The sequence below is a fragment of the Mustela erminea genome, chromosome 4, assembly GCF_009829155.1.
Source record: "Mustela erminea isolate mMusErm1 chromosome 4, mMusErm1.Pri, whole genome shotgun sequence".
In the NCBI taxonomy this organism is placed as follows: Eukaryota; Metazoa; Chordata; class Mammalia; order Carnivora; family Mustelidae; genus Mustela; species Mustela erminea.
Genome location: NC_045617.1, coordinates 24,127,729 through 24,153,190, shown reverse-complemented (window position 1 = coordinate 24,153,190; position 25,462 = coordinate 24,127,729). Strand labels below are relative to the sequence as shown.

General features: G+C 36.8%; 1 protein-coding gene across 1 annotated transcript in view; it reads right to left on the bottom strand.

Moving 5' to 3' along the window:
• SEC63 (SEC63 homolog, protein translocation regulator) overlaps positions 1-24,878 on the bottom strand; it is a 71,747-nt gene extending 46,869 nt beyond the window's left edge. The window contains exons 1-4 of the mRNA XM_032338887.1: positions 24,755-24,878; positions 7,752-7,851; positions 3,385-3,499; positions 1,957-2,069 (exon numbers count right to left, since the gene is read on the bottom strand). Of these exons, the coding sequence (XP_032194778.1) occupies positions 1,957-2,069; positions 3,385-3,499; positions 7,752-7,851; positions 24,755-24,878 (452 nt within the window). The remainder of the gene's footprint in view (positions 1-1,956; positions 2,070-3,384; positions 3,500-7,751; positions 7,852-24,754) is intronic.
• Between the last annotated feature and the right edge of the window lie 584 nt (positions 24,879-25,462).

The window sequence follows — 25,462 nt, the reverse complement described above, 5'->3', positions numbered from 1 at the left end:
GTTAGAAACCGGTATGAAGCAATAGGAATGACCCAGCTTGTTAATACAATGGGCAAATAAGGGAAGAGAAAATATCCTGAATAGCCAAAGCAAATTCTAAAAAAACTCTGCAGTTCAAAGCCTGTAAATGCATTCCAAAGGCTGCCTGAGTTATACTTAGGCTGCTAGGACTATGCATAAAATGGGAACTTCAATCAGCCAGAACTTATATTTATCTAATCCATTTATACTTCCACAAGTTACAAGATCTCAAAGTTCTGGGTCCCATAATCATTTTACTCCTTCATGTGTCTGATGGACCATCAACTATTTAATACATTTTACTTAAAAAACATTTTTTTAAAAGATTTTATTTATTTGATGGAGAGAGACACAGCGAGAAAGGGAACACAAGCAGGGGAAGTGGGAGAGGGAGAAGCAGACTTCCCACTGAGCAAGAAGCCCGATGCGGGCTCCATCCCAGGACCCTCGAATCATGACCTGAGCTGAAGGCAGACGCTTAATGACTGAGCCACCTAGGCGCCCCTACTTAAAAAAACATTCTAAAGCTTGATCATACAATTAAGTTAAAACCAAAGGCCAAATATTATTCTTTTGGACTTTTTAGGATAGAGATCATACAAGATAAAGAGTCAGATTTCCAGTAACCTGAGAATAAAATCATGAACTTAAGAACGTTACAATACCTGAAAACTGAGAGGGGGAAAAAAAATCAAAGGCACTAAAATTAAAACTACCAATAAAACAATATTAGCTATCTTCAGTTTTTCTCAAATTACCTGAAGACAGCGACTAAAGCACTGAAACACTTGTGCAATGAAAGTAAATGCTTGGAGAAGACACAATGAAAAAACGGGGAGACACCAACTGAAAGACACAATCTGGAGAACATCTGCTATGCAGAAAACAAAATGTAGCACATGCTTTAGGAAGTTCCTGAAGACACTGCTTTATCACAGAATCATATATATATATAACAAGCACCTCACAAAAGAAAGGAAAGGAGACACAGTCAATACACTTTCATTAAGCACAAAATGAGCATTTTCCAAACTTCTATAAGTCATATACCACTTGCACTTGCTATCACATCTGAGTATCCTATTTACTTCTTCTTTTTTCTTTTAAGATTTTATTTATTGATTTGACATAGAGACAGAGACCATACAGAAGCAGGGGAAGTGACAGGCAAAGGAAGAGGGTGAAGCAGGCTCCCTCTTGATCCCAGGACCATGCAATCATGATCTGAGCCAAAGGCAGATGCTTAACCTACTGAGCCACCCAGGCGCCCTTCCTATTATTTACTTTTATTTTTAAAATCAGCACAAAATTATACATCACTGAGTCCTCTAAAAATAGACAACATCTTGTCTGTATTTTACTCTTTAATTTAACATAAGAGCTGAATGGGGACATGCCTATAAGTCTTGAAGAATCCAGCTAACGTTTATCTCTTGTCATATTAACACTCAAGGAAAAACTACTTCTAATTTTATATACTCTACCCTGTTTCCCAGAAATTAAACTAATCTTCAGATAACTTAATGAGACAAGCTACTTTTCCAAAATAAGAGAAATAGAGCTTGTCTAAAAAAAGGCTAGAAATGAAAACAAGGTATAAATATATCCTCTTCTAATCAGAATGCTTAGAAAATTAATTAACATTATCATGTACTACTTAGGTACTCTCATTGTACCTAATACTTAGGTAATAATGTTAATTAATTTTCTAAGCATATACTTAATGTAACCAACTTCACAGGGCAAAAGCACTACTCTAAGATACTTAGAATTCAAGTTTAGTTAAATTAGCAGTTTAGGGTTGTCAGGCAGTTCCATAAATAACAGACTCAACATATAAGGTCAGTATTTAAAAGCATATGATAACTATTTTATTCAAATAAAAAACTATCTTTACCACTCCTAAAAATGTGTAATGGGTCCTATGATACTTACGCTGCATAAGCTTTTGCTATCCTCATGAACATAACTTCATCACCTCCTTTATCTGGATGATATTTAAGTGACAGCAAACGATACTGTTTCTTAATCTCTGCTACTGTTGCCCCCTAAAAAGAAAGCTTTGTTTCAGTAAAAATAAGCACAATGCTGTAAAAACATAATTCATCCCATTTTGAACTTTAAACATAAATTACTCAACATTTTCAGAAAGAGAAAATGTTTTCTTCCTATATATGCTGTCCCATAATTTTCATACCATGTATTTTTTAAATAAAAATATACTTATTTTGTCTAATGTTTATTTTATTGAGCACCCACTTGATGTTGTGTGGTATACTAGGCACCAATGATTTAAGAATGAAACCACACAATGTCATATTAAAATAAAATAAAAGGATAGTAACATTTAAATGATCATAGTAAATTAAGTCTGTCAAGAAATTCTCAAATCAAAGGTTAACTTCTTTTCCAAGAAATAATCAGAAGAATATCTGGTTTCATTTGTTTACCAATATTTTAATATTAAACACTCAAGAAGTTTACCTTAGCTGTTTCCTAATTAGACTCAATTTCCATTAAAAATTTTCATATTGATTTTTATGGCATTAAATTGCCCCCCCACATCTTTTAATCTTAAAAAAACTCTCTTGATGACCATAATCATCACAAAAAGAAAAATCAGAAGATATGATGCAAATTCGGCTTTTCCAAAACAGAAAACTAGAAGACGTGTTTTGTATTAGTATTACATGAATACCTGGATAAAGCCATCTACTGAGCAAATACTAGAAGTAAAGAAAGTGGTTTGGGGAAAAAATGGAATGAGCACCAGATTCAGTTTGACTCCAGACAAGACACAAATTTTCCAGGCCTCATTTTCTCCACTGGAAAAAAAGGCTAGATGGTCTCCAGCATTCATTTCAGTTCTAACTTTCCACTGATAAAAGACTAATTTTCTATTGGGACCCATCTCAATCAAGTTCAATCAAGAGATTACCTAGGGAGTATAGCCAAGGTTAACCTCAATTTCCACTAACAATGAAACCAGTTCTTTGTAAGACATAAAGACTTAACACACTGCTTTAGTGTCAACTAACACAGGATCATGAGATTTTTACCCTCCAAGTAACATAAATGAACCTCCTGGTTTTAACTTTGCATTAAACCAATCTTACAAAAGTCTTTTAAAAATATCCTAACTTCTCATCTCATCTTTCAATATTCTTTATTTAGCAATTTCAAACCAAGCCTTATAGGATGGAAATTAACATCTGTAGCTTAAAAAACATACATACATTAGAGTAACAATGGATTACATATCCAAAGTCTGATTTCTTTAGGCATAACCCAATTCCTTTTAGGATATGGGCTTACAGTATTTTCACAGGGTCAATAAACTACTGTGCATTGTATACTACTTACAGGATCCAAATTTAATACTTCATAAGGATTATATTCTTGATATTCTCGGTCTGTTTTGGAAACTTTGTATGCAAGGAATAAGAACAATGCCCAGCCTGCAAGCAGAACTATTTTCCTGTTTGGGAAAAAGATAGGTAAAGTATAAATAAATATACCTGTATGGTTTTCCTTAAGAGTCTATAAAGACATTATGACCAAACAAGGCTATAAAACAATCTAAAGTGTCTTACATCGCTATGATATTGATTCAGTTCCATAATCTCTGAGTTGTAAATTCCTGTCACAACCTCTGACTTTTTACTCTGAATTCTCTAGAATCTAGCAGTCTGCATCTAGAATCTTACATGTAATATTCCTTCATTACTATTTGCAGAATTTTATGTATAGAACTTAATTCAATTTATTAACTTATTGGTCTCATATTAGATCAAAATATACTAAGTATTCAGTAAACCATTTATGTAATAAAAAAAAAACACAAGAGCTGTTCTTAACCTAATAATTAGACTTTAAGTAAGATAAACTGCAAAAAATAATGGGTCAATTGTGCAATGAAGAATGAATAGCCTTGTTTATAACAGTAAAACTTAAGAAACAAATTAAATATCCATTTATATGGAACCAATTAAATAAACCATTTATAGGAGACTAATAAACCAAGACACAGCCAAATAATTAGCCAATACAGATATAAAAAGATGTAAATAGTAGGATAAAAAGGGATATAAAGGAATAAGGAAGTTGGAAAAAAACCTAACTCCTTCTCTCCAATATGTGCTGTTTAGTAAAAATATTTAAAAGACTGACATTATTAATGTTGGAGAGGCTGAAAAAAAGGAACACTCATACCCTTTACACTCTGAAGGACTATCTGGCAATAAGGTATCAAAACCCTAAAGAAGTATACAAACACTTTTAACTATTTCAAGAAATTTAGAAGGAAATAAACTAGAATTAAGCATATAAAGTATAAAAAGCTGATTACAGATATAGAACAGAAATAATACACTGAATACACAGAAATAATAACAGAAAACACACCAGAGATGCCCATCAATAGAGTAGTAAACAAATAAATTAATGGTATATTAATAAAGTGAAATACCACCTAACCAATAAAAACAATATCTGCTGTGGAAGACTATCTACCTTATTAAATTAAAACAAGAAAATCAGCTTTCAAAGATATATGTATAATATGCTATTTTTAATAAATAAAAGTTTATTAAAAATATTAAAGGAAAATGATCTTAATAGTGGCTATATTTCAGTGATGAAATTGAGTAACTTTTATTTTTTTATACTCTTTATATCACAATTTGTTATGCTAAGGATGAATTGTTAAACAAACACATAAAATGAATCCTATGAGCCTAATCAAACAAAATTGGAGAGACCTTTTTTTCAAAGAAAGAAAATGTTACATGTGTTTAAGCTCATTTGGTCAAGTTTAAATATGTTTATTTGGAATAAGCCTTCAGGATCAAGTTCCAATCCACCTACTGACCTTTATCACCCAAATTAAAAAAACAAAAACCGAAAAACCCACTCCCAAAGTTCCCTAAGCTTTTCCTACTAATATGCTTTTACTCTTCAATCTTTCCACCTAGAATTCCCATTCCCCATTTCTGCTTACCCAAACTATTCATCCTTCAAGACTCACCTCAAAGCAATCCTTACCCTTGTCAAAGTGATCACAAAACCAGAGTTACTCACAAAGAAGCAAAAACCATGACTTTTCTCCTCCAACTCACTGCAAGCTCCTTGAGCACGTGGACAGGATCTTACTGAATTTTTGACTAACTTACTGAGATTTTGACTAACTGCTTAAACAAAGTTTGCAAAACAAAGTTGGCATTCAGATACAAATTTCTTTCCATCAGGCCAAAATAACGTTCTAATCCTTATTAAGTACCTAATACTGCAAACTGCTTTCCATACTACCTATATCCCCAAAGGGAAAAGAATCTCTACCTAGAACACTCCCGCTTTTACTTAGCTATCTAGGGAGAGGTAATTAAGAACATAGGCTCTGGAACAAATCTACCTGAGGTCAAATCCCAGCTTTATCACTTAACTTAGAGATCTTCTGAAGTTGCTTTACAACTCAGTTTCTAATTTTTAGGATGGGTTTAAGAATTAACAGAGACTAGGTATGTAAAGCACCTAGAAGGTACCTCACAGATAGTAAACAATCGATTCCTGTTAGCTGTTCTCAGTATGTCTTACCCAAACCTCACTCAGAGAAGCCTCCTGTCCCAAGACAGAAAGCCCTTCCTCTGCTCTGTCATGGCACCCCCGGCCCCCCTGCCAGAGCCCTTACTAAACTCTATTATCATTACTTGTTCACTTGCTGGTTTCTCCCACAACTGTTAGGTTGCTGAACCACATCTATCTGTTAATCACAATGTATCAGTTCCTGGTATAACAGGCACACAATGACTACTTATTGAATGAATAATGAAAATAATATACATGGTAATTTTTAACTCAAACCCGAAAGTCTGCCATACCTTCGATATGCTACAGAACATGTGAATATCTAGAAGTTAATAATTCCACATTTTGTTTTGCCAGTGCCCCAAAGGCTAAGAAAGCTCAGAAAACAAAGATAAAAGTAAAACTGAAAATCACTAAAACAAGACTTAAAAGCAAACGGGTAGAAGGGAGAGGAAATCAAAACACCTAGGATGAACTATACCCCATGAGAGATGCTCCACATGTTGCACCTGGCTCTCTGAGAAGAAGGAAGGAAGAAAGGATTAGAGAAGCTCGTACCAGAAGCCCCCAGGCTGATGAAAACTAACCACCAATAAAATCACACTTCAATTTCCTGAAAGCTAAAGCAAATGTGGAAACAGAATGGATTTCATCATGATCTACACCCAATTTTTTAAAAACATATTTAGGTCCTGTGAAAAGATAAGCATTTTCCCCTACATAAAGCGTCACTGATCAACTTTGTGAAGTCTGGCGCTTTTTCTTTAAAAGTCAACTTCCAGAAATTAGGGCATTACACCATGACTGCTTAATTGTGAAACAATGCTTTAAGGTTAAGTAGCACAAAGGTTTTGATGTTTCCGACCTTATCTAAATTGTACCCAGTTATCTGTTTATTTCTTCCTCGCTTACAAATATCCCTTAATCTGTGCTTCCATTTAAGTAAAGCAATTTACTAATCACTGAACAGAACTTCAGAGTTGGGTTTTTTCCTTGAAAACTGGGGTTCAGATACCCACAAAGTATTGATCAAAACCTAAAAAGGAAGAGATTGGGAGGCCAAAAATATTTGCCTTGCTACCTCCTGAAACTATAATTTAAAATGAGAAGCAAAAGCAAAGAATAAACAGTGAACATAAAATACTCTTCTAAAAACTAATTTTGCCTTTTAGTTTCACACCAATGAAGAACTCTTAACACCAAAGCTAAAATTTCCCTCCGTCTGCAGAGGAACTAAACTAAGCAAAGTAAAACCTTACAAAGAAAAGCCATTTAAACCCCTTGAAGTTACACAGATAAGTTGAAACTATCATCATTTAAGCCCAGATTAAAAAATAAATGGTTCTATACTTTTACTAATTTCCTCTGCTAGTTCTTCCCCTAATTCCCCTATCTACTGGATGGACAGATATAAGTAATTCATAAGATATAATCCTCCAAAAATGGTACCTCTTTCACCTATCAGATTCACCTGTTACTGCAAAATTGATGTCTCAGAGTGAAAACCCAAAGCCTAGGCTCTAAACCAGCATACCCCATAGCCTTATAAAGTCAAACAGGCCTGCTCTAATTAAACATGCTACTGGCCTGTTTAATCAAACTGGCCTGCCAAAATAAAAGGTGCTGCTCTACCACTTCTAGCTCCAGGACCCTGGTCAAATTACCTCATCTTCCTTTAATTTCTTCATCTGACAAAACAGCAAAAACATCTACTCTGAAGTTAATAATAAAATTATGAGATAACACACAAAGCCCCAGCACAGCATCTAGCATACAGTATGTGCTCAATAAACTTTAAATATCACTACAAAAAATGCAAACTTGATTATGTCACCTCCCTGCTTTTGATAATCTTTTAAAGATTCCCCCATAGTCTTTAAGGCAAAATCCAAATCCTGACAAGATGCACAGGTCTTCCTTCAAGGTTTGACTTCCCCTTCTCCCTTCCTTCCCAAGTCAGTACATTCTCTCTCCTTTAAACTTCTAAATCACTCTGTTTAGAAAGCTCCCAAATTCACATCTTACCCCCACCTAATGCTACAATTTCTTTAAACATATGGTTTATTCATCACTATACCCATATTTTATATGTTACCCAGCAAAGAATAAGCACTATGTACTTTTTTTAATTGAAACCAATTACTTACTTTACTGTAGGAATAATATTTGGCTGAGGTTTTAATAACCGTAAACGATACCACATACATCTTCCATACACTTTTCTGATATTCTTTAATCGAATTTGCTCTGTCAAAAAAAAAAAAAAAAAAGAGGTGGTAAGTTAAAGCATTTGTCACACAGAAGGCAAAACCAATTAATACCATACTAACCTTTATTACCATGCTAAAATTTTACTGAAGTATAAAATACTACCTACTCAAATAATCTTTAAGAAAAACTGACAATATTGGTTAATTTTTCTGCCACTCGGAACAAATGATCAATCTGGAAAATGTTGTTCAACTACCCGGCAACCATTTTCATGCATGACTTAAATAATTTCTAGTTAAAAAATGCAAAAACTGAATTGAACCCAAAATATTTAGTCACATAATCAGCAATTTCTGAGAAATGCTCCCTTCCTTTCCCTTTTACTACAGAAGGCACAAAAAGTATAAAATAGTTGAAACATGCAGCTTATTAAGGAAGCCAAAGAGAAATAGTATTGTTCAATTATGAGAATAATTATGTTAAATTAGAAGTCACCCAAACCCATAAGAAGTTAAATTCGGTTCATATAGGAGTTAAAGAAACAGCATTATTTTAGTAGCGAGGAAAAATCTTCAATTCAATTAAAGAGACATTAAACCAAAGCCAAAATATCATGTATTGTTTTACTAAACTCACTATCGTCACTCGAATAACTTTCCCAAGTTTAAAAAAATTAAGTTTTAAAATAAAAATGTACCTTTTCATGAAGATGGCATACAGAAAAGCAAAGGAAAAACTCTCCCCCTCCCAAAGATGAAGCCAAAATAAAGGCTTGGAAAGCCAAGAAGGCAATGCTGAAAGACAACCACAGCCACCAAAAAAAAAAAAAAAAGTAAGAAAAAAGAAAGAAATCTGTGTGTCACCCACCTTCTGGTAGCCCAAGACACTCCAAAGGCAGCCCAAATATTTTCCTTGGAAGAGCAATAAGCTTGACCACTATGCCATCAAGTTCCCCCTGAGCAATGAGTCAGCCATGAAGATGATAGAAGACAACAATAATTGTTGTGGTCCCTATGGATGGCAAGGCCAACAAGCACCAGATCAAACAGATTATGAAGAACCTCTATGACATTGTCAAGGCCAAGGTCAACACCCTGATCAGGCCTGATGGGAGAAGAAGACATGTGGTCCACTGGCTCCTGACTATAATGCTTTGGTTGTTGCCAATAAAACTGAGATCACCTACACTGAATCCAGCTGGCTAATACTAAATGGAAATTGTTCCACAAAGTAAAAGAACTTTGCATATAACAGAAGGCTCCAAAGCCACCATGCAAGAAGTCCAAATACCCTGTTACCACCATGTTTTGAGGAAAACATCCACACAGGAGAGGTATGTGGTAGGAGGTATCAGAAGCAGGTGTGAAGCAGGATCCATAAATGGGAAGGGGTGGCAACAGCAAAGGAGACTGGTATTACACAGGGGGACTGATCAAATAAATTAACACATAAAAGATAACTGGAGTCAAGTTTTTCACCGTCAGAGAAGGCAGTTACACATATGAAAAAATTGAAAATAAGAACAAATCATGGGGTACTGAATAGGAACTAAAGATAACAGTATGAACAAATATCTTTCAATACAGAAATACAGATGTATTCTATAAATATATATTCCCTAATACTATTAAGGGAGCCTAGGAGCAGTGGTAAGATCAAGAGCAGTGAGCATATTAACATCCAGATCTAGTTTCTAAATACCATTCTCCACTAATAGGAACAAGGGGTCCAAGTGTCTTTCCACAAAATACTATAAAAGGTAAAGGAATAACTTTACAGTGGGAAAATAGAGTAGGCTGAACAACTGTCACCCAAAACGTCCACATCTTAATACCTTGAATCGGTGAATACATTATCTTACATAGCAAAAAAGACTTTACAAAGCCAACTAAATTAAGATGACATGGGGAGATGTATTATCCTATACTAACTGGATGGGCACAATATAATCACAGGGGTCCTTATAAGGAGGAGGCAGGAGAGTTAAAGACAAAGGTGATACGACAATCGGAGCAGATGTTGGAGTGATGTCCTCTGACGATGGAAGGAGGAGTCATAAGCCAATTAACACAGGCTGTCTCTAGAAGCTAGAAAAGGCAAGAAAACAGACTCAACTCAAGAGCCTCCAGGAAGAACCAGTTCTACCAACCCCATGACTAGCACAGTGAAAGCGATTTTGGACTTCCAGCCTCCTGAACTGTAAGAGAATAAATTTGTGTTGCAATAAGTCATTAAGGTTGTAGAAATCTGTTACAGACGCAACAGGAAACTAATACAGAAAGCCTGGCAGATGTTACCTTAATCAGATGATCAGCGAACATCAACAGCATTGGAGCAAAATGCAATCATATACCATCTGATAGAATGTAGTAAGAGACATACAGAATCAGTTTTGGAAAATTCCTGCCTAAGATATATAACCTGAATCTAATCATGAAAAAATACCAGACAACCCAAATTCAGGTTCATTCTACAAAATAATTGGCCTATAATCTTCAAAGTCAAAAAGCTGAAGAACTGTTCCAAACTGAAGGAGATTAAAGAAAGATGTTAATTAAATGTCATGTGTAGTTCTGAACTGGATATTCTGCTATAAAGAACTTCACTGAGACAAAACTTAAATAGGGTCTGAGAATGAAGTGGTAATGTTAATATTTTTATTTTCATGGTTAAGTTATGGACACTTTTGAAAATATCACTGGTGACTTTTAAATCTGTATTTCATTAAATTAAGCCTCCACAGTCTCCCATTTCAACTATTAAAACGAAGGAAATGTTTGAAAAGGTTATAAAAACAATGCTGAATTTTCCATCAACCAGATGGCTTGATCGATTCAAAGGGATGATATTCTCCCAATGTCTCTGACCCAAAAAAAGTACACATGGTTTTCAGCCCCATAGTTTTTCACAACCTGTACATGTACATTCTATGCCTCGCTCTTCCAGTCCAAAATGTAGAAGATCTTAATCTTTTAGGATAACACTGAAATCAATCAATAAGTTCTACAAGCTATGGTTTACACAGTAACACACTGACATTTAGATTTCCAGCACAACTGAATATTCAAGGCACACATTCCAAATCTCTACATGAATGACCTCAAGTCAAAGTAAATACCACAAGTGAAGTCCTTCCAGTACGTTTTTTACAAGATATTTAGAATGTTAAAAAAAAAAAAGTTCATTTATAAACTTCTAGTTGTCACAGCTGGTAAAAATTATATTAATAACACCATTAACTTGTAGTTTTTAAAGAAATCATCCACACTTAATAGAAAAGGGAAACTACAAAGTCATAACTCTGTGGTTTAAAAAACAATGTAACAACGTATTATGATTGCTCTCAGCAGCTGGACATAAAAGTTTTTATGTCTGTGGAAACAGTACAGGTTTGGGGGAAGGTTATTATGGCTGTGCTTCATAAGCTATACAATGTCTTAGCTAAAATAGTCACAGCCATCTGTCCATGCCAGAATGATCTGACAGGGTGTAGTATATCTCAGTGAACTCTTAGCACCATATTCCTAGAACCCAAAAAGCTGAAAGAATGCTAGCCAGAACTGAAGTTTTCAATCCTGTTTGCCTGATTATCAAAAAGAATTTTTAAAAATCATATTATCTACTTATAGACTTCCAATTTGGCATCTCAAATTTTTTATAAGAAGTCTGAAGAGTTGCAAAAGATGTCATTTTTGACATGGAGTTAACATTTTAAAATAGAATAGTTCCATAACTTTTAAACACACCAATGCAATCTAAATACCTCAGCAATTACATAGCCACCATCATACATTTGCAAAATTTCATGCACAAACCAACCCTTTATTCTACTTCCCCCACATAATTCTATCCTAATGTAGCATATTTTTATCCTGATAAGTCATTTCTTATAATACTGACAAATACCTCTTAAAATTAATTTTTTCTTCCCCGTGACTATTTTTTCCTAACAAATCTTCAAACCTTCAGAACAGTTGAAAGAATATTACAATGAACAATACCCTTCACCTAAATTCACCAAATGTTAACATTTTGCAACTCTCGGCCTTACCTCTAGTTTCCTTTTTCTCCTCCCACTCCTTTTTATCTGAACTATCTTCCTGTAAACTGCAAAACATCAATATGCTTCACCTCTAAATGCTTTAGCACATAGTGCCAAAGAACATAGTTAAGTTCATCATACTCGGGTTTGACATCTATAAACTTTTAGATGTTAATTTGATGCTACTTTTTTTGGTGCTACCAAGACAGCATAAATATTATAAGTTGATAAATTATTAAAATTAGATTAAAATATCTGCTATGTTGTCACTTATAAGCTTATAAATATCCCATAAATACCAAAATTTATTTTTAAAAGTGAAAAGTACATTTTGCCAATATTAGACAAAATAGCTTTATCTTCTAATTTAAGTAAATTTTGTTAAAACTTGGAAGCTGTAGATTACCTTGAATATTCAATTTACAGAAAATATCCCCTACATAACTAAATTGGCAAAGGCAGCCCTCCCTGTTAAATCAATTAGACAAATCAAACTTGGTTAAAAAAAAAAAAATAGTATGACTCCATTTTTTCAGTTCAAATAAATATACAAATACATTGATATTTTGAAAATTTTAAAAATCACTGAGAAATAAATTGTAGAACATACCTTATAATACAGATAACTTAAATTAATAAAGCTAAATGATACAGAGAGGACATCATGTATTTAAAAGAAAAAAGTACTGTATTTCTCTTTCCAAAATTCAGTGGCTATTAAAACTATTCCTAAATCCCTCAGGGGTCCAAGAAAATAGTACCAAGAGTCAAAAGGTTATATTCAATAATCCAAAAAGTCTAAAAGACATTATACATCAGTTTTCTAGCTGCCCAAAGTCTTTCTGCAGTTGGTTGAGAATATATTACCTCACCATGATGATGCTGGCTCACTCACCATTGGGACAATTTTTTTTTATTAATTTTAAAAAATAGGAAAACACATTTTACTATAATAGTGTGGCTTGGTTCCCAGAATGCTGCAAAAGAGGAAAGGCATGAAAATGATAATTTGTTAGTGAAAAACTGGTAATCACTGCTCTAGACCACCAAAACCATAGCTTCCCTAAATCATCCTAATCTCAAAGTACACTAAAAGAAACTAAAGCTGCTGTTATGATCTTAACTTGAATCTGAACAGGTAGCCAAAATGTGTCATTCTCAAGGCGAGGTCAGAACCAACCATCTGGATTTGGGACAGAGAAGGGGATTGACTAAACACGACTCACCACTGCCAGCACACACAATCACAGGTTACCTAAATTGAAAGGTTTCAGAAACTTGGGTTCATCTGCCACCTACACCAGACAAAGAAACCTAGATAATTTATCAAATGCTGTACTGAAAGGAGAAAAAAAAAAAAAAAGAATGTGTGTATAGTACGGAATGGTTGTTTACCCTTACAATCACAGGGCCAAGGCAGGGCTCTGGTTCACTGCTGCCACACATCATAAGAGTACTGTACCACACATCATCAGCCCAGAAAAAGACAAAATTCAAAATTCAAAGCACAGTATCCACTGTGTGTATCAATTTCACACTTTATAGTCCAAAAATTTTAAGTTGAACCATTATAACCTGGGACAATCTGTATGCTATTTTATAGTATGTGACTTTTCAAATATGCAAACAAAAATTTTTAATTAAACATTTTAAGTAGAAAAGACATCATCTGTAAAAGGATACATAAGCAAAGTGACCAAAAAACTATTTTCATCTCATTAAGAAACAGGAGCATATTGAGTCAAGATCTTGTCACTTCTCTGCTTAAAAACCTTCAATAGCTCCCCAATGAACTTTAAATAAACTCCAAGCTTCTCACCCTGGCTTACAGACATGCTTTGCATCCCAGCTCCCTCTCTGACTTTATCCCAGATTATTCTCCTGACCTGGCAAACTCCCGCCACTCTGGTCTTCTCTGTTCATGGAATATGCCCAACTTGTTTTTGCCTTGAAGGCTCTTGTACACACACAACTGTTCATCCACAGTAATAGGCCAAAAGAACAATTCAGACTTCTGAATGACTGGCTTCCTTACATCACTTGGCTTGAAGGAACATTCTCAGGATCCTACTTCTCTACCCAGTATATAGCACTATCTAGTATTTTATTATTTATATGTAGCATGTCGATCATCGCCCCCACACTAGGATGTAAGCTTCAAGAGAATAGAGATCCCATCTACATTGTTCACCCCACATTCCACTACCTAACACTGGCAAATAGTAGGTGCCTAATAAGTATTTGTTAAATACATGAATTTTCTCATTTAGACATTCCAACAGTCCTGGGAATATGTATGTACGTATTATACTTTAAAAAAAAATTGAGGCTCAGAGAGGTTAAGTAACTTGCCTACAGTTAAAAAGGGTACAAGGAATAACTAATAATCATTAAAGAAGAGATAGAGGACAAGAAAAACAAAACTGAAAATAAATTATTGGGATTACACCAAAATAAAAAGCTTTTAAAGAGCAAAGAAAACCAACAAAAAGGAAATGCAACTTACTGAATGGAAGAGACATCTGCAAATGATATATCCAACAAGGGGTTATTATCCAAAATATAAAGAACTTACATAACAACACTTAAACTGTAATTCTCTTACAAAAAAATATAGGGATAAATTTTCATGACCTTGGATTCACCAATAGATTCTTAGATATGACAACAAAAACAAAAGCAATAAAAGGTAAAATAACTTGGACTTCATCAAAGTTAAAAACTTTTGTGCATCAAAGGACATAATCAAGAAAATGAAAAGATAGAAGATGTGGTGTATATATATACAATGGAACACTATGCAGCCATCAAAAGAAATGAAATCTTGCCATTTGCGATGACGTGGATGTAACTAGAGGGTATTATGCTTAGCGAAATAAGTCAATTGGAGAAAGAACTATCATATGATCTCCCTGATATGAGGAAGTGGAGATGCAACGTTGGGGGTTTGGGGGGTGGGAAAAGAATAAATGAAACAAGATGGGATCAGGAGGGAGACAAACCATAAGAGACTCTTAATCTCACAAAACAAACTGAGGGTTGCCAGGGGAAGGTGGGGAGGGAGAGGGTGGTGAGGTTATAGACATTGAGAAGGTATGTGCTATGGTGAATGCTGTGAAGTGTGTAAACCTGGTGATTCACAGACCTGTACCCCTGGGGCTAATAATACATTATATGCTAATAAAAAAAATAATAATAATAACTAAAATTAAATTAAAAAAAAAAAGAAAGTGTAAAGACAATCTACAGAATGGAAGAAAATATTTGCAAACCATTTATCTAATAAGGGATCATATCCAGAATATATGAAGAATACCTACAAGTCAACAAAAATAGATTAACAACTCTATTTAAAAATGGGCAAAGGATTTGAATGGATATTTCTCCAAAGAACATACACAAATGGCCAACAGACAAAAGTAATGATTACTCAACATCATTATCCTCTAGGAAATGCAAATCAAAACCATAGTGAAATACCATTTCATCATATCTATTACAATGGCTATAATTCTTAAAAAATGAAAAATAAGTGTTGAAGAGGATATGCAGAAATTGGAACCCATGTATAGTGCTGGTAGAAATGTAAATGTTGCCGCTACTGTGGCAAACAGTTCAAAAAGCTAAGGACCATATGACCTGCCAATTCTGCTCCTAGGAAAATACCCAAAAGAACTGAAAACAAGGACTTAAACAGATACTATGGCAATGTTCACTACAGCATTATTCACAATAGGCAAAGAGGGGAAACAATCCAAGTGTTCATCAACAGGTGAATAAAATGTGGCACAGTCATACAATGGAATATTATTCAGCCATAAAAATGAAGTTCAGATACATACTACAACATGGATGACTCCTGAAAACATTATGCCAAATGCAATAAGCTAGACACAAAAGGACAAGTATTGTATGATTCCACTTATACAAAATACCTAGAATAGGCAAATGTATAAAGAATAAGAGTTTTTCAGGGGCTGGAGGAAAGAAAGAATGGGGAGTTACAGGGCGCCTGAGTGGCTCAGTTGTTAAGCATATGCCTTCCACTCAGGTCATGATCCCAGAGTCCTGGGATCGAGCCCGGTGTCAAGTTCCCTGCTCAGCTCCCTCTCACTATCCTCTCTGTCAAATAAACAAAATCTTTAAAAAAAATTTTTTTTAGATTTAAAAAAAAGGGGGGGAGTTATTGCTCAATAGGTAGAGTTTGTTTGGGGTGATGAAAAACATTGTAAATAGCAGTGATGGCTGCACAACATTGTAAATGCAATTGTTATTGAATTATTCATCTAAAATGGCTAAAACTATAAACTTTACATTATATATACTTTACCAACATAATTTAAAAAAAAAAAGATTCCACATCAGTAATATCTCAAGTATGTCAATTATCTTCCTATTGCCACCACCACTGCTCAAACCCTCATTATCGCCTTTTTCCAAGATTTTATTTATTTACTTGAGAGAGAGAGTGACCACAAGAGGGGGAAGATCAGAAGGAGAAGCAGACCCCCTGCTGAGCAGGGAGCCCGACAAGGGACTCCATCCTGGGACCCCAGGATCATGACCTCTGTTCTTTCTCATTCTATGAGATGCTATTACATTAATTCATATACGGCACAACTGTTAAAATATGTTCTAAAACGTCCAAAAATGACATACTGTCAACCAAATCACACACTCTTCAGCTAGGTATATAAGATTCTCCACCACCTGACTTCAATTAACTTTTCTAACCTTTTCTCACTTACTCACTGAATGAATTCTGCTTCAGTGGATCTGTACTTTGAATATATTCCATGCTTTCCAGTCTCTGTACTTTTCTTCATGTGACTTTTTTTAATTAAAGATTTTATTTTTAAGTAATCTGTACACCTAACGTGGGCTGCAAACTCATGACCCAGAGATCAAGAGTCACAGCTCCACCAGGTAAGCCAGCCTGGTGCCCCCCTCATGTAATTTCTTCTTCACACTACCCATCCCCACCATTCCACCCATTAAATCTTTCTTATCCTTTAACTATTTAGACAAAATACCTCTTGATCGCCAATATCATTCCCAATTAGACACAAATACTTTATCTAGCTAATTTGAATAGCACTTGTTTTCACTTTTCTTACATTTCTTTTGTTGTGCTCTGGATAAAATAATTCATGTATTTATCTAATCCTAATCCTCCCGCCCTACCTAGACTACAAACTCTATCAAAACAAAGTCTTGGGTGTCTGGGTGGCTCAGTGGGTTGAGCCTCTGCCTTCGGCTCAGGTCGTGACCTCAGGGTCCTGGGATCGAGTCCCACATCGGGCTTTCCACTCAGCAGGGAACCTGCTTCCTCTCTCTCTGCCTGCCTCTCTGCCTACTTGTGATCTCCCTCTGTCAAATAAATAAATAAAATCTTAAAAAAAAAGTCTTGTAAACAAGATTTACACTGCATTCATATTCCTATCTTCTGCCCTCCTAGTATAGGCAAACAATGAAGGCTCAATCAACAACTATTAGATTTAACTAAACAAGCAAAAAACCTAAAGCCAAAAAAATCTGGAATCTATGAGAAAATCCAATTCTCAAAAATCAATTCTCAAATGCAATTTTCAAAATGTAAGGAACATCTTTTTAAGAGAATTAATAACCAACAACACTTTTCAAAGAAAACAATGTGATGGTGAGATGGTGCAACATTTCTTACCAATAATCTCATGATAGCAAACATTCTTTAAAAGGAAGTCCAAGTACAATATAGATATATTTGTTGTGACCTCCTCTATGTCTAAATAAAATGTATGACTAAGGGAACAAACATCTGAGAAAATGAAAATAAGCCTATCTTTGTTTTTTCAGGTTCTTCCAAAGTCAAGCAAGTATGCAAAATGACCTTCAAGGGGTGCCTGCGGTGCTCAGGTCATGATCTCAAGGTCCTGGGATGGAGCCCCTCATCAGGCTCTCTGCTCAGCAGGGAGCCTTCTTCCCCCCACCCTCTAATGGTGATCTCTGTCAATAAATAAATAAAATCTTAAAAAAAAAAAGACTTAAATAAAAACTATTTTACAAAATGCATTTACTAATCCAGTGTTTGTCACCACATCTACAAAGCCTAAATGTACCATAATTCATACTGCCAAGGTGCCTGCTGGTCCCCTCTACTGTGTAGGACTTAAGCGCATATATAGTGCATGTCTGATACCCTTTCTGTCAGGGTAGAACACAGAGGAGAATGACTTTAAAATGACTCAACTGGGGCACCCGGGTGGCCCAGGTGGTTAAGTGTCTGCCCTCCTCTTAAGTCATGATCCCAGGGTCATGGGATGGAGCCCCTGTGTCTCCCTCTCCCACCCCTCAACCCCCACCCCCATTCGTACTCTCTCTTGCTATCTCTCTCTCTCAAATTAAAAAAAAAAAAAATCTTAAAAATTTTTTTAAAAATTACTCAAACTTCTCAGATCTCTAGTATCTAGTCTTATGAAGATCTAGTCTTATGATCTAGTCTTATGAAGACTATATGCTCTAAATAAAATATGGACATTCATAAAGTATAAGCCTGTGAACACAACGCTGATACTAGCCAGTTCTTTTCTATTCAAATACACTCAATAAGAGCTTGAGATAATCAACTCTATTGTAATTAGAAACCTAGATAAATCAATAGATAAAGTCAATATTTTATTTTAAATAAAAATGATCATCCCCATCCTTTTCCATGCACTCAATCCCAAAACTGATAAAAGTAGGTTATTATTGGGCCAATCACCGAACAGCTTTTAAGAGAGACAGAAATAAGCAAAGACAGAAGTAAGCGAAAATTTTAAATCTGTACTCCACTCTCTCATTGCCTCCAAGGTACTTTTATATTCTATATAAATAGTCCAAACTGTCTTAGCCTTTTCTAATCTGCCCATTCCCCGCATTTCAACAGACTAATAAGCCTCTGAAAAGGAGTCCTCCTTCTCCACCCAGTTTTTCCCTACCCAGCAACCACCACCTCCCACAAATCACTCTCCACATAATGTTCCACAAAAGCAAAACTAACCAAGTCATTACCCTACTTTAAAAACTCCACTGTTTACCTAATCTTACAAGATAAAATATAAGCTTCCTAAAATGGCAAATCTGACCATGTCATTAACTACTTAGAACCTTCCACTGTTTACCCAATAACTTACAAAACAAAGTATAAATTTCCTAAAATGGCCGGTTTACTTCTAAGTGCATATTCAATCTTTACCATTTATTGAACATCTCCATGCTTTTCCGTCTACTTTCTCCTACATAAGGAATATACTTCCCCACTTACCTTTTATGACCTATCGCAAATCATCTTCTCTGCATGAAACACCAAATCCCCAAACAAAATTATTCATTCCTTGCCATAGCACTTTCCACTTACCATTTTAATACTTACTATAATGTGTTATATTAATTATAGGAGGCTGTATAAGAGTGATAGTTAAGAAGAAAAACTCTAGCATTAAGACAGGTTTGGATCCAACACCCAATCTTCCAATTAAAGGCTTTAGGTAAATTGGTTACCTTCTCTAGGACTTAAGTCTTCTCATTAATAAAACTGGGTAATACCTGGGTCTAGCTCAAAGTGCTATTTTGAGTGCTTTCAGCATACCCACTTTGGGGCTAGCAAAGATCCAAACGGACAGCAGTAGATCTGAGATGAGGAGAATCATAATTATCTGTCTCAAACTGGAGGTGGGGTGTAGGGCCTTACCTACCAAGAGGAAGGACCATGTCTAAAGTCATCCCCATAGGAAGAAAAAAAGAGAGGTAATGAAACTAAAATGTTTCAGTACCTTTGAGTGATGGGATTACAAGTAATGTTTGTTCTGTTTTGTGTGTGTTTGTGTGTGCTTTTCTGTACTATGTATACACAACTTATTAGGAAAAATGTTATATGCACTGAAAAGTCTGATCCATCACCTAGAAGCAGCATCTAGGACAAAATTCATGCTCTATAAACATCTACTAAATGAAGGAATTTCTACAGTGTGTTTGATTTTGCAAGGTTTTTTTTTTTTTAAGATTTTATTTATTTATTTGACAGAGATCACATGTAGGCAGAGAAGCAGGCAGAGAGAGAGGGGGAAGCAGGCTCCCTGCTGAGCAGAGCCTGATGCGGGGCTCGATCCCCATGACCTGAGCCAAAGTCAGAGGCTTTAACCCACTGAGCCAGCAGGCGCCCCTGCAAGCACGTTTAGATAACATTTATCCATAATCACTTCTTACAGGCCATATCATTATTATTATTATTTGTAGAAAATGAGACTGAATTCAGAAATAACAAAATAGGGACTAGGCTGGAACTTAAAACCAAAACTTCTGACTCCCAAATTCAGAGTTTTCTTACCACACTACTGAGCACTACAAGTGGACTCCTACTCACATTCCCCAGTCAAGGAGCTGAATCACTGAGAGGGGGACAGCTGAATCAATGTTTGAGAGGGGAACAAGCAAAGAATAAAGAAATGTAACTTTTTTTTTTAAGTTTCATAAATTCTTTCAAACCATGGGGAAAAAAACCTGAGTATAGTATAACTATTTGTTTAATCCTCATTTTAATTCTATTAAACAAATAACCCATTGTCTCTATTTTATATATGAGTAAACCAAAAACACAGAAGTTAAATAACCCACCTACGATCACACTGTTAGTAAAGCAGCACATCTAGACAGGTTTCAAAACCAGGCAGTTTTGAAAAAGTAAAATAAGGGGTAAGGTCAAAGAAGTTCAAAAAAAATAAGGTTAAGGAGTTAAAAAAACAAAAAGTTGGAAAAAGTAATGATATAATTTATCTCAATTCAAAGGATCAATAGACCTTCACCTATGGAACAAATAAAAGCATGTTCTTGATTATTTGAAATTCTAATAATTACAAGCAGTTTTCTCTTGTCCAATACCATTGTAAACTTACATTATTAACGTTGTTTTAACAAATATATTCGGCTTTCAACTACAAGAACTTTAGAGAACTGTTCTACAGTAAGTGCTTCTTAACTATATTAAACAAAAAGGCTAAGGCATTAGTGATTTTTGTTTTTAGGAAAGAGCACATATAAAAATTCACCATCTCCCAAAATGACAACTCCAGCAAAAGACCACTACCAAGGGAGTTCTCTTTGCTAGCTACAATCTATAGTCACATACGTACCTTTTAAAAAACCAATACATGGGAACACCTGGGTGGCTCCGTGGGTTAAGCCCCTGCCTTCGGCTCAGGTCATGATCCCAGGGTCCTGGGATCAAGCCCCACATCAGGCTCTCTGCTCAGCAGGGAGCCTGCTTCTCCCTCTCTATCTGCCTGCCTCTCTTCCTACTTCTGCCTACTTGTGATTTCTCTATCAAATAAATAAATAAATAATCTTTTAAAAAAAACACACATGGCACCCACTCCAGACCAAATAACTCAGAATATCTGGAGGGTGGGTAAAAGCGTTTCTGAAAGCTCCCCAAGTGATTCTAATGTGGAGCCAGGGTTGAGAACCACAGTTTTAAAGAAATCTAAACCCTCTGTTATTACCTCATCCAGAGCTTTTGTCCATAATGGTCTGAAAAAGTATTCAGTCAACTTATTCAGCCAATTTGCAAACAACCAGGAGAGTAAGATAAATAGGGCCCCTCAACTACTAAAAGGGGTATTAATTTTAAGTGCACTTGGCCAGGTAGATTAGACAAAAATCTAGGCAAAATGATTCCATTAGTGTTCGGGATAATAGAGTAACTTCAATTAACATATCAAATATGAATGACCAAGCTACTTCTCTTTCTCAAACCCTAGATTTTACCATCTGTGAAATGGTTCCATGCTTTCTAACGGACTCAAGAGCCCAATAATTCTAGAAGAACAACACTGAAATAACTAAACCTTGAAACTAAAAGACCCACATGAGGAGCACCTGCCTGGGTGACTGAATCATTAAGTGTCCACCTTGGGCTCAGGTCATAATTCCAGGGCCCTGGGACTGAGCACCCCATGGAGCCCTACATAGAGCCCCACATCAAGCCCCGCATTGGGCTTCCTGCTCAATGAGAAGCCTGCTTCTCTCTCTCATTCCCCCTGCTTGTGTTACCTCTCTTGCTGTGTCTTTGTCAAATAAATAAATAAAATCTAAAAAGAAGAAAAAAAACCACATATATCACCATTTTAAAAAACTACACAAAGATTGCTTACACTGAACTTCAAAAATGTATACTTACTAGCAAAAAACCCTTTTCGTGCTTTCCTGCAGAGAGTATCTCTAAAAAGTCAAGACTGCCATAAGAACTCTGAAATCCAAACTCCTATGCCTACATTTTTGTATTTGGTTACAGTTTCATAGGAAAATGAAATAAAATGAGTTTCAAATCAAATATTAAAATATCCCATTGTGTTAATCAAAAACACTACTATAGGTCCACATCCTTTATTCAATACCCTTGAAGAAATATTACAGAATTTTTAAGATTTCAAAAAGACATTACAGTGTCTCCACCTTTACAAGCCCTTGAGGGTCTAAAACAGCACCAATAATCAAACAAATTAATATTCCAAATTAACAGCCATATTAATAACTATTTTCTAAGTAAGAAGAATCAAGATTTTAAGTAGCCTCCTGTTGATACAAGTCACTATACGATTTTGCTGCAAACACCTGAAAAAAATTCTTTTTCAGAGCTTTGGGTGAACCTATTAATTTTAAGATTTCTCTCTGATATTTAAGACATTGCAAACTCAACTTCAGAAAGAAGTCATTATGACAAAAAATCCTTTTAATAGCACTGTAATCCTAAAAAAACAACTCATTTATGATAGATACGCAAAAATAGTCCAAGTGGTGTCCACCAATTTCATGATGATTAGAATAGCATTTAAGTGTTCACCTTAATTTTCACAGCGCAATTGTGAGCAAAACCAAACAAATACATTAACACGTACACATTTACTAAGGCAAGCCTGAAGCCAGATGTAAAGTAGGGGCAAATCAGCACCTTTCTATCTAGCAATAAGGAGACAATACAAGACCTTAAAGCTAAGCAGATCAGGCTCCCCCACGAAGGAGAAAGTTAGAGAATGCTCTCTGAACTCGAGTTTCTTCACATAAGGATAGAGATAATAATAATAGTACCTACACTTCGGTGTGTTTTAAGAGGATTAAATAAAGTGATATTTGAAGGCCATAACTTACAGTCACTATTAATTCCCTACAACTTTTCCAAAGATGGACTATATGCTGAAGGAGCTCAAGTATAACTTGCTGATAAGTTATCAGGCAAATTTTATAATCCAAAACCCACCACAAAATAGAACTTTCAAAGTTCAAAATCCCAATGTAGGTTAAAATGACTAATTTCTGAAATGGCTTCTAGAAACACATTCTAACAAAACCTACCTGCTCCCCCAATACCCTTTAGTCTTCCACACAACCAGATGCACACACAAAGGGTTAAGTGCAAATAAACTACTTTACTAAAAAGTGCATTTTTAACTCAAAATTATTAGAATGGCCTAGGTTTTGCAGATAAGGGAAACCTTTACAATATTAAGACTTAATCATCTATCTACAACCACTGTCCAGAGAAACCAATTTAAATGCACTTAGGAAAAGAAGGCACAAGAGTCCAAAATCCAATTTTCACAAACTATCCACTGAATAAGAAAACTGGCCACTTTGGGCAGATTTCTGCACCTACTGGATATTTAAACTTACAATCCTATGTACTTTAAAAAAAAAAAAAAGGAATCCTTTGTTACTTATGCTAAATTCAATTTAATTCCATTATATAACTCGAGAATTTTACAGAATTTCTGAGCCAGTCTTAAAGCATAACAAGTTCTGAGCTGATTCAATGCCTCCCTGTTAACAATCTCCCCAAACAGAGTATCTAACCTGGACAACCTAGACTTCCCACCACACCCAACTTCAAAGATGATGTTTAATCAAGTTAGCATACCTCCTGTGAAACAGAAAGCTTTCCCTAAATGTTAACACTCAAAACCTCCTGGTTACTGTTAAATAAGCTATTAGGGCCTGGCAGTTCCCTTAGCTTTAAGATTACCACTTGTCATATATCCTCGGACAGCGCAACATAAAATGCCTCGAACTGAATCTATGTTATTTGGTGCTCTAATCCCATGTGTTTAATGAGAAAAGATTTAGAACTAAAAGCGAATGGACCAGCTACCTCACAACTACCTACTCGACTTAATCCTTCATACTTGCACTTTTTCCGCCATAAACAGGAAACTCCAAAGAAAAGGAAATAGAGAACAGCCTATTTTTGCTAAGGGGAATAACGGCACTGCTTCCAACCCCACAGTGTTCGTGAACAAATGAAAAAGCAACAGGGGACGGGGACGGGGGAGGGGCGGCTGGTGAGCTCAGCTGGGAGTCCGAAGCATGCCACCCGGCTCAGACGGTGCCCAAAACATCTGTAACGACAGCTGCAACAGGGAAACGGGGGTGTGAGGGAAGAGGACCGTGGCTAAGGGGCTCACAGTAGCGCCTGCACGTTCGGCTTCCTCCTTTGCCAACTCTTCTCTCACCTCCCAATCCCCATCCTCCCCATCCCATCCTGCTCCCTCCATATAGAAAAATAACCAATAAAATCAGAGGCAGAGAAGACAAAGAGGCAGGAGGAGGCTGCAAGGAGCGCCCAGAACAATGGGTGAGAGGGAGCGAGGCGAAACTCCTGAAAAGACAATGAAACGGGGATGGAGAGGGGCCCCGAGAGGAACCGAGGGAAACACCGCCGAGCCCGGGCCCCGCCAGCGGCGGACGCCTCGGACGCGAAGCTCGGCCGGCCGGCTGGCTGGATCACCCCGACGCTGGGGGGCTGGGTTGGGCTGGGCGGGGGCGGCGCGGCCCGGAGGGGCTGGCGGGGCCTGCACTGGTCCGCGGGCAGCTGCCGGCAGCACTCACCGGCATTCTGGTCTCGGGGCCAGAGGTAGTATGTGGCCGGGATCACGATGAGCCCCACGAAGGAGGTGAGGAAGTAGAAGAAGGTGTTCCCGCTGTCATCGTACTGGAACTGCTGTCCCGCCATGGCACCCCCCCCTCCGCCTCTCTCCTCTTACCACCGCCGCCACGACCCCGCTCTGCGCTCCAGCACCCAGCACCCCGGCCCTGTGTGGCGTAGCTCGGACGCTGCCGCCGCCTCTCCTCCCCGCCCCCACGCTACTCTCACGGACACGCCGCCGCCACCGCCGCTGCCGTCGCCAGCTCTCGCGAGAAGAGACAGTTCCCGCCCCGCTCGGTTTTTCCCTCCCTTTGCCTCTCCCCAACACTCTCGCTAAGGCAGACGTGGCGCGCGCAGCCGTGGAACTCGGCGAGGTCCCGCCCTTGATCCCGCCCCCAAGCTATAGTCCCTCCCCCTCGCACTCCTATAGATCCTCCCCCTAGAGCCCCGCCCCCAGCCATAGCGTTCTCCGGTTCTCCCCGCCTTTTCTCCTCCCCCTCCTTTCCCAGAGTCCCAACAGGGATTTCGGGGCTTCATTTTAGGGGGTCCCAGCAAAGACCCGTGGGAGAGTGGGTGTGCGTGGTTTACCTGGATGCTCCTGGAACCGCAGCTTTTCTGAGCAGAGCTGAGGCTGCGTTGTCTTTCCCTTCTCTCATCCTTACCTCACCCTT